We start from the raw sequence: 11,075 nt of genomic DNA, 5'->3' as shown, positions 1-11,075 counted from the left end.
TTAGTTTCAACCTTTAATAGCTCCAAAATCGTCTTTCCTTTATTTGATAAGCTGCTTACAGCTAGAATCAATCAAGCCTTTTCCCATGGTTTAAGTTCGGCCAATCCCATCGCTTCCTGCTTCTATTGGTGGTTCTAAGGGCAAGCGTACTAGTAAAAAGAATGATTTTCTAGCACTAATTAAAGCCACGCGGCAGAACGTCGGCCAAAGGTTTGGATACAAGTTTGAACACGTGCTGATATGGAAAGTTTTGACGTTAACGGTGTTAATAGGACTTATTTACATAGCTTCCAATATTCAGCTGATTCAACTTGCAATTATGAACCGACGCAGAGAAATAGATACCACAGTTCACAAGAAACTGATTCAGGTTAGAAATCTCAATTCTTAAAATAAGTTTGCCCGTAGGATTGTCAAGGGGGGGGGTGCAATTTTCCAAAATAGTTTCTAGATGTGGAAGGGTTTGAAAAAAGATTTTTTGTGGAAAAACGTTAATAATTTCCCGATCATTACGCAAATTCTATATTTTTTTTATGATCCGAAATTCTTGAGGGGGGCTGGATACTTAGTTTAAAACCCCCTTGCCCTCTTAAAGACCCGTTATAACAAATATATATATATATATATATATATATATATATATATATATATATATATATATATATATATATATATATATATATATATATATATATATATATATATATATATACTACTAACAACTCACCGCAGCACCAAGCCGCCTGAGGCCAATGCACCTAAGCATGCTCCTCCTCCATCCTAATCTATTCACAGCCTCCCTCTTTACACCCTCCCAGGAAGTCTAGATTTCTTTAAATCTTCCTTTTCGGCATTCTCCCACCTCAGCTGCGTGCGAAATGGGAAACGGAATGGAAACACCCAACGGAAAACGGAAACAACCTGTTTTCCGTTTAGCCCTAGACAGTCGGTCGAAAAGGACAATCTTCGGCAATCTCTCATACTTCACCCTCAGAGGGTGCCCTAGCCATTCGACGTTTCTTTCATAAGCGGGATTGAGCCTCACTTTTCGTACAGTCTACTGTTTGAAATGCGGTCAGCCAGGTGCCCAAAACAATCCGTAGGAAATTTCTGGAAACCGTCTAAAAAATCTCCGTTCCTTTTCGGAGTGCCCATGCTTCAGAACCATATTTGACCACTGTCATCATTGTAGCTTCCAATGTTATATTCTTGGTTCGCCGACTTATCTTAATATTTTCCCAAACTGTAAAAAAAAGACTCTGAGCCTTGGCTATTCTACTTTTAACATCTACACTGCTCCCACCGTCTTGACCAATAATTAAATTTAAAAAAAAACAAGTTTATTTTCAATTGAATGTCAGGAGCAACATTAAAATTTAAAACGAACAGAAGTTATTACATATATGAAGGGGTGTTTCCTCCTCAACACCTCGCACTTTACGCTAAAGTGTTTTAGTACTTAAAAAAAACTTCGTATTGTTCTATTTAAACGACCCTTGTGTTTCATGAGTCATTCTTAAAGAATCGGGACAAAATCCAAAGTTTAGCGTAAAGAGCGAGGTGTTGAGGAGGAGGCAACCCCCTTCATATACATAATAATTATCGTTCGTTTTAACTTTTAATGTTTCTCCTTGCTTTCAAGTGAAAAAAAATTTTTTTTTATTTATTTAATTTCTATTCTATTATTTTTTAAACAATGCCCGGAAATCTGGCCCCATCTCCACGGAGAAACACCCACCCCACGGAAATATCCTATAGACACTTTAATTCCAGTGAAAATCTACCCATGACAATTACCCTTAGCAACTCCACGCGTAAAATTGAGACGGAATAGAGAAAGCAAGACATATAAAAATTCTTGCAAATTCCCCCAGTGTATAATTGCTCCTGACAATTTCACCCCTTGGAAACTTCCCTCCCCATGGAAAATTTTCCCGTGGAAATACCCCCAGAACAAAATTGGGCCCACCCACTCTGAAAATGTATGCATACTTCCCAATAACAAATACTATGGGTAAACAGTTGGCAAATTTGGTAACTTAAAGACCTTTCCCCAGTGGATGTGGAAGGGGGGGGGGGCATTTTATATCCAAATGCATATTTATTGGGCTTTCAACTATGACGAATATAATGAATATCTTAAGATTTTGATCGGACAATTTTGAGAGAAAAGGAGAGGGGGAGGGGGTCTAATTGCCCTCAAATATTTTTGGTCGCTTAAAATGACACTAGAGCTTTTCTTTTCCGTTCGGATGAGCCCTCTCAGAATTTTCTAGGACCACTGGATCGATAAGACCAGCCCTGGAAAAAAAAACAAAAAAAAAAACAAATAAATAAATCTGTGATCTTTCTTCTGGCAAAAAAATACGGAATTCCACATTTTTGCAGATAGGAGCTTGAAACCTTTACAGTAGGATTTTCTGATATGCTGAATCTGATGTTGTGATTTTAATTAAGATTTTATCACGTTTAGGGGGTATTTCTTCCTTTTTCAAAAATAAGGCAAATTTCCGCAGGCTCGTAGCCGTTAATCAGTAAGACTAAACTTATTGAAGCTTATATACTTGAAAGCAGCATATTAAGCCAATTTTTTTTATGTATATATTGATATCAAGATTCCGTTTTTTATAGCTTCGGTTACTATTGAGACGGATCGCTCCTTACTTACAGCTCGTTACCACGAACTGTTTGATACTACCAAGGTAAGTGAAGCTGGTCACTTGATCAGATTTTTCGTTGCCCAGCGTGCCCATTTCCTCTTCACCTATTCCTAGCCATACTTTATATTCACTTAATGAATGCTGATTCAGGATGACTGGAACTTTGACTGCATTACTTCAGAAGGAAAATAAAATAGTACTTTTTTTAATAGATTCCTAAGACACCATTTATAAAGCTGGCTTACGCCAAAGAGGAAGCCACCCCTCTGGAGGTTCCGCTGTTAGAATACTCTATTTTTTAATTAGCTACAATAGTACTGAGGTTTCATCGGGTGGATAAAATCACTTTCTAAAAATAGAATCCTACGAAGCCATTATTCAAGGATTATTCTAGGACCCTAGAACTCTGCAATCTAAGACTCTTTTATTGTTTGATTTTTGAGTTTCCTTGTTTTTATCTCAAGTTAAATTTTATTTTTATTCTCCACTTCGCTGGAGATGGTTAATAGTTATACAGCTCGAACGTTTAATTAGTTTTTATCTACAATTCACTGTTTTTATTTTTAAGCTTTGCCGCGATAATCACTTGGCTAATGTTTTGCTCTCGAGCGTGGTATTTTCAGATATGGCTTTCGTTTTTCTCCTATGTAGGATAACCTTCCTTAGTAGTGTCAGTGTCAGGGGTCCACAATTTTTTACCCCGTCCTCCGAGAACCCAAGCCACCAGATTCAGACCGGGTTGGTCACGCAGAACTCGTTTTCCATAAGAGAAGGGAGATTCACCCATCACTTGCGATCACTTATTCCACTTCTGGAGACCACTTCTTCCTCTCTCAACCCGTCGGACAGCTTTTTAAGGTATCTTTTCTTGTGCCATGGTTGGCGCTTCATATGTCCAGGGGGATTGACCCACCGGGCATGATTTTGGCAGTCAATACTGGCTCCAGTCCATCCAATCTTAGAAATGTATTGCACAAAAAACTTGGCCTCATGTTCGGACAATGGCTGGACGATTGGTAACTACCTGAACGGTGATTGAAGTAAGCGGTAGTAGATCCCTATTTGTGTCTACTTCTCTCAGGAGTAAGGAAGCTTGTCACGACCACCCCAAATACGGCTTTGCTTTTCTGTGAGAAAGCTTTTTTGGAAATCATTATTAAAAAATTTATTTCTTGAAAATTACAAACTAATAGTTTAACTCATCCTGGTATATAAAAATTATTGTTTATCGTTTAGCAAGTTAGCCATAGGCCATATTTATTTTCTAATTAAAGAACCCCAGTAGCTAAATACACGGATGAGATGATAATTGAACAGTTGGTCTATGACAAGGGTACCCAAGGAAACATTCGCGGAGAAGTAATTCAGCAGTTTTTTCAGGGGTCGTTTATCGGTAGTTTTTCAAGTTCAGTGTTCATAAGGGGCATATATAAATATATACCTAACTTAATATATCCCTAATTAGGCATAGAGATTGTTGGACGACATACACAAACAAATTTAAGGTATATTCTTTAATTGGGAACAAATAGTTTGCCCCCTTCCCGCCTGTATTTTATCTTCAAATCATATTTAGTCGTTCAAAACATGTTACATTTTCAGTGAAGTGCAAGTAACAGTCAAGCCTTTAGGGGGTTTCAGAAGGTGGAAGTCCCATTCTTATTTCTAAGAAATTCGAGTTCTAGCTTTATCTGCATTCCTTATTGTCATAACAACTTTGGAATTACAGTTGGCGAGGGTGGCAACCATACTATTGTTCATCTTGATATTTAATTGTTTTTAGCCGATTATTCACGCCATCTTGCACCTGCTTCGGGGGAGTTAATCCACCCAGTAATGCGGTTCTGTCAAGGTTCCGCTTAATGACTGAAAAGATTTTGGAAATTTTACTTTGGAATGCACACCGCAATGTATCATACAAGTGATCTGTCTTAAAATTAAATAAAAAAAACAAGTTTTTTAAACTGAAAGTAAGGAGCGACATTAAAACTTAAAACGAACAGAAATTATTCCGTATATGAAAGGGCTGTCCCATCCTCAACGCCTCGCTCTTTACGCTAGAGCTTTTTATTGTTTTAAAAAATAAAGTTGTGAGACATAGTCAAACTTTTGCGTAAAGAGCGAGGCGCTGAGGAGGGGACAGCCCCTTTCATATACGGAATAATTTCTGTTCGTTTTAAGTTTTAATGTCGCTCCTCACTTTTCAGTTTAAAAAACTTGTTTTTTTTATTTAATTTCTGATCGTTTTTTACTTAATGCAGCTTTTATTTTGGCTCACCGTCATTGAATAATTAAACAAAATTTGCATAAAAATTTTACTTTTCTTTTGCTAAATGGCTGTCTCTAAATTTGGTTCTGACGTAATTTACAAATTAACTTACGTAACCCTAGTCAATACCTTGCTCTTTAAGCTAAAGTTCGCATTTTGTTCCAATTCTTTAAAAATGACCCCTTAATCACAATGGCCGTTAATTAGAATAAATAGCTCTTATGAAAGTACTAAAAAATCTTTGGCTTAAAGAGCGAGGCATTGACTAGAAGGTGAACCCAATCATATAGCTAATATTTTTTATTCGTTTTAAGTTTTGATGTTACTCCTTACTTTCAGTTGAAAAACTTGTTTTTTTTATATTTAATTTCTGATTTTTGTTTTAAATAATGATGGAAAATCCGGCGCCCTCTTCATGGCCATGTCCCTTCCCCCATGAAAACTTCCTTCATGAAAAGATTCTCCCATATAAACCCCAACCCACCCCCAACCCCCACTACCAGAAACAATTCCCCCTGAAAACGTCTGTATACTTCCCAATAACCAATGCTATATGTTAACATTGGGTAAAGTTCATAACTTTCAGCCCTCCTCCTGGGTGCTTCGAGGAATTAAGTCATCCTAAAAGACATAGTTACAATATTTTCAAACCTGCTGAAAAAAATGGCTATCTAAAAATTTTGATCGGAGGACTTCGAGAAAAAAATTAGCGTGGGAGGGGGCCTAGTTGCTCTCCATTTTTTTGGTAACTTAAGAATGCCACTAGAACTTGTAATTTTCATTCTAACGAGCCCTCGCAAGATATTTTAGGACTACTGGGTCGATACGATCACCCCTGGAGAAAAAAACAACAACAAAAAAACAAATAAACATGCATCCGTGATCTTTCTTCTGGCAAAAAATGCAAAATTCCACATTTTTTGTAGATAGGAACTTCAAACCTCTGCAGTAGGGTTCCCTGATACGCTGAATATGATGGAGTGATTTTCATTGAGGTTCTATAACTTTTAGGGGGTCTTTCTCCCTTTTTTCTAAAATAAGGCAAATTTTCTCAGGCGCGTAGCTTTTGATGGGTAAGATTAAACTTGATGAAACTTATACATCTGAAATCAGCATAAACAACTGATTATTTTGATGTATCTATTGGTATCAAAATTCCGTTTTTTAGAGTTTCGGTTACCATTGAGCCGGGTCGCTCCTTACTTACAGTTCGTTACCACGAACTGTTTGATTAAAAAAAATTAAATTTCAGTAAAAGTTCAGCTTTCCTAGGCGGCTCCCAGGACTTTGGACAAATTCTTAGTCAGACTTGATTTCTCTTCCTAAGTTAAAGAGTCGTAGACACATTTTCATAAAAATTTCCCGCCCTTGCAAGTGGAGAAGGAGCGAATAGGAACTTGAAAACGCCAGTGCGTCAGCCTGAGGCTGCTTAGACCCAGTAATGCAGTTCTGTCAAGGTTCCGCTTAATGATTAAAAATTAGTTATTAAATAACCTAAGCAGAAGAATGAAATCTAAAATCTAGATCTAATTAAAAGAATGATTAACATCGAACAAATGAAAAAAAGTAAGAATTTCCATTAAAAGGAATAGAATGTTGTCCATTGATGAGTACAAGGGGAGCGTAAAACAGCGCCCTCCCCTTGGAGACCAAGAATGCAGGGGAAATGCAAAGTTTTGTAATATACCAGGATGGATATGACCCTGTACAGCAAGAAAATTATTGAAAAACTGCTGAATTACTCCGTCACGAAAGTTTCCTTGTGTACCCTTGTCATAGACCAACTGTTCGATTATCATCTCCTCCGAGCATTTAGCTACTGGGGTTCTTTAATTAGAAAACAAATATGGCCTATGGCTAACTTGCTAAAAAATAAACAATAATTTTTATATAGCCAGGACAAGTTAAACATTTTAATTCTATATATACAATTATAATGTCTAATTATAAGTGCATAATTGACGATGATATATATATATATATATATATATATATATATATATATATATATATATATATATATATATATATATATATATATATATATATATATATATATATATATATATATATATATATATATATATATATATATATATATATATATATATATATATATATATATATATATATATATATAAAAAAAAAAAAAAAAAAAAAAAAAAAAAAAAAAAAAAAAAAAAAAAAAAAAAAAAAAAAAAAAAAAAAAAAAAAAAAAAAAAAAAAAAAAAAAAAAAAAAAAAATATATATATATATATATATATATATATATATATATATATATATATATATATATATATATATATATATATATATATATATATATATATATATATAAAAAAAAAAAAAAAAAAAAAAAAAAAAAAAAAAAAAAAAAAAAAAAAAAAATATATAGTATATATATATATATATATATATATATATATATATATATATATATATATATATATATATATATATATGATATATATATATATATATATATATATATATATATATATATATATATATATATATATATATATATATATATATATATATATATATATATATATATATATATATATATATATATATATATATATATATATATATATATATATATATATATATATATATATATATATATATATATATATATATATATTAGTCAAGGCAAACAGAACATATTTTGGGATGGCCGATTTTAAAGCAAAAATTGGAGCATGCTGAAGTAAATGGAACTAGCGAGGAGGAGGGATTATATCGCCGTTTGTACAAGAACTTGAAGAGGATTATGTGGCTACGGGAAGAAAATACCAACTGCAGCAAAATATTAAATTATTTGGGAAGTTCAAATGTCTTTTGTGTCAATGCCAAAGTAAAGAGAAACAGATCATTCTTTTTACTGGTTTAATATTTAAGGAGCGACCCGGCTCAATAGTAACCGAAACTCTAAACAACGTGATTTTGATACCAATAGATACATCAGAAGAATCAGGTTTTAATACTGATTTCAAATATATAAGTTTGATCAAGTTTAGTTCTACCCATCAAAAGTTACACGCCTGAGAAAATTTGGCTGATTTTCGAAGAAAGGCGGAAAGACCCCCTAAAAGCTATAGAACCTTAATGAAAATCACACCATCAGATTAAGCGTATCACAGAACCCCACTGTACAGGTTTCAAGCTCATATCTGCAAAAATGTGGAATTTTGCATTTTTTGCCAGAAGAAAGATCACGGATGCGTGTTTATTTGTTTTTTTGTTTGTTTTTTTTTCCTCAGGGGTGATCGTATCGATCCAGTGGTCCTAGAATTTTGTGGGAGGGCTAATTCGAACGGAAATTAAAAGTCCCCGGGGGGAGGGCTGAAAGTTATGAACTTTACCCAATGTTTACATATAGTATTGGTTATTGGGAAGTATACAGACGTTTTCAAGGGGGATTTTTTCTGGTAGTGGGGGGGGTATGTGGGAGGATCTTTCCATGGAGGAAGTTTTCATGGGGGAAGGGACATTGCTACGAAAGGGGTGCCGGATTTCCCAGCATTATTTAAAAAGCGATCAGAAATTAAATTAAAAAATAACGAGTATTTCAACTGAAAGTAAGGAGCAACATCAAAACTTAAAACGAACAGAAATTATTAAGTATATGATTGAATTCGCCCCTTAGTAAATACCTCGCTATTTAAGCCAAAGATTTTTTCGTACTTTCATAAGAGCCATTTATCCTAATTAACGGCCTTTGTGATTAAGCGGTCATTTTTAAAGAATTGGAACAAAATTTGAACTTTATAGTAAAGAGCGAGGTATTGACTAGAAGGCGAACCCCCTAATATATGTATTAAAAATATATGGATATAGAAGTTCGCTACGTAAGGTAATTCGTAAGTTACGTATATTTATTACTAATAAAAACATTCGTAAATAAAATTAAACAAGTTTCGAGAAAGCCATTTAACCAAATAAAAGTAAAATTAATATGCAAATTTTGTTTTAATTATTCATGTACGGTGAGCCAAAATCAAAACCTCCATTAATTCAAAAACGTTCAAAAATTAAATAAAAAAACATTTTTTTTAACTGAAAGTAAGGAGCAACATTAAAACTTAAAACGAACAGAAATTATTCCATACATGAAAGGGGCTGTCCCCTCCTCAACTCCTCGCTGTTTACACTAAAGTTAGACTCTTTCTAACAACTCTATTTTTTAAAACAATAATAAACTTTAGCGTAAAGAGCGAGGCGTTGAGGAGAGGACAGCTTCTTTTTATATACGGAATAATTTCTGTTCTTTTTAAGTTTTAATCTTGCTCCTTACTTTCAGTTAAAAAAACTTGTTTGTTTTTTTATTTTATGAATAAAATAAACCAATGGTATTAAAGTACACTTTTTAACACAGAAATTCTGAACAGTTATTCCTCTTTTTCTCTCAGGCAAACGTAGAAGACTTAACCTTTGTCCTTTTTTCATTAAAATGTACGACTTGAAATGTGTTACTAATGTCCGAATTTTTATTTATTTTTTACAAATCCAGTTTGTACTTAAATCCCATCTTCACACAATCCATAAGTGATTGTTTTATTTATATCTTAATCAATCAATCATTTATTAATCATTTTAGTAATACTAAACTCTATTACAAACGTAAAGAAAAATTATTTGGCCTGTTGAGGGAAAAATTATTTAGCCTGTTAAGAAGCTTGGCTTGTTGAGGGCCATACAACACAATAATAAAACACTAAAAGTTATCTTAAGTTATGTTATCTTAAATAACATAATTAATCAATTTAATAATCACACTAATAATCACTTTATGTTGGAGGACATCAACGCAGTGGCCACTTAAGGGAATATTGGAGCCTACTCACTGACGCCCTCTGTGCCTTTGGAGGCACTGGAAGAACTAAGGTTTAAGGTTATCATACAAAAAATATTTGCTTAGCTTAAATGTAAGCACCAAAAGTTAAGTACACATAGCTTTATCAGGTGGAATTCTTTGAACCCGAACGTTCCGCCACACTGCAACTTAAAAAAAAAACAAGAATTTATCTAATTTGTTCCGATATGTCCTTCCTCTATAAGATAACCTCTACCGAGTGGCCCTAATTATCCCCCTCACTTTCTTCAAGAATATTAAAAATACCCAGAAATTCTGTATTTTGTTCGTGTTTTTAAGGAGTTGAAGTATTTTAAGGTAAATTGTATCTCGGATTTAACTGAACTTACCACCATTATGCACCATGAGCGAGATGACTTCAGAGAGCTGGTAAAATTTATGTTCTGAAGCATTGGTAAAGATTTCATAATGCACTTCGATAACGGTACGATTTAGGCTATTTTACCCCAAACCAAGCACAAAATCATTTTATAAGTATGGTTAAATCTTTATGGTTAAATTTTTGGCTTGCTTTGGTTTCACAAAATTTCAAAGAAAGCACTCTTCGAGAAGCGATTATTTACGCTATTTGATATTTTTTTTTCTTTTTGTAATTGGATTAGTTTGCCCTTCCATCTGTCTGGTTTGATCTTTTTTTATATTTCTTTCTACTACTTCTCTTTTCTTTTGTTCTTTAATACTTAGAATGCTACCCCAACACGGGAAGTTTTTTCCCCCAACACAGGCAATGGAGCCTCATCGGAATTTTGTAAATGTTTGTGTTTTTGTAAATATTCTGATTTTGTTATATTTTTCCTCTTGATTTTCTAGAATATGAATATCTGGATGATGAAAGCATTTGCTCGTTTGATAGTAGAAAGGATGAAGACTTAACTGACAACTATTCCGATGATAGCCATGAGAGGTCATGGAGAAGAAGAAAAAGAACAGCTGGTCAATTACGTCATCAGCGTCATGCGGCAAATTTAAGAGAAAGACGACGAATGCAGAGCATCAATGACGCTTTTGAAGGGCTAAGAACCCATATTCCTACGTTGCCTTATGAAAAAAGGCTATCTAAGGTGATTTCTTAATATATCTAGTTAATTAAATTATATTAAAATAGAAATAAATTTTGAAAATGAAATAATTGAAAATAAATGAGATAAAATATATTTATTATGTATTTATTACATCATATTATATAATATATAATATATATATATATATATATATATATATATATATATATATATATATATATATATATATATATATATATATATA

General features: G+C 33.2%; 1 protein-coding gene across 1 annotated transcript in view; it reads left to right on the top strand.

The window, feature by feature from the left end:
• The first annotated feature begins 217 nt into the window (after positions 1-217).
• LOC148951664 (pancreas transcription factor 1 subunit alpha-like) overlaps positions 218-11,075 on the top strand; it is a 59,239-nt gene continuing 48,381 nt past the window's right edge. The window contains exons 1-2 of the mRNA XM_089090414.1: positions 218-370; positions 10,620-10,870. Coding sequence (XP_088946540.1) covers positions 241-370; positions 10,620-10,870 — 381 coding nt within the window. The 5' untranslated portion in view covers positions 218-240. The remainder of the gene's footprint in view (positions 371-10,619; positions 10,871-11,075) is intronic.

Source organism: Artemia sp. Qi Xiang Cuo, chromosome 6 (genome assembly GCF_049724085.1).
Source record: "Artemia sp. Qi Xiang Cuo chromosome 6, ASM4972408v1, whole genome shotgun sequence".
Lineage (NCBI taxonomy): Eukaryota > Metazoa > Arthropoda > Branchiopoda > Anostraca > Artemiidae > Artemia > Artemia sp. Qi Xiang Cuo.
Note: the sequence above shows the minus strand (reverse complement) of the source record. Positions and strands in the feature narration are given on the sequence as shown.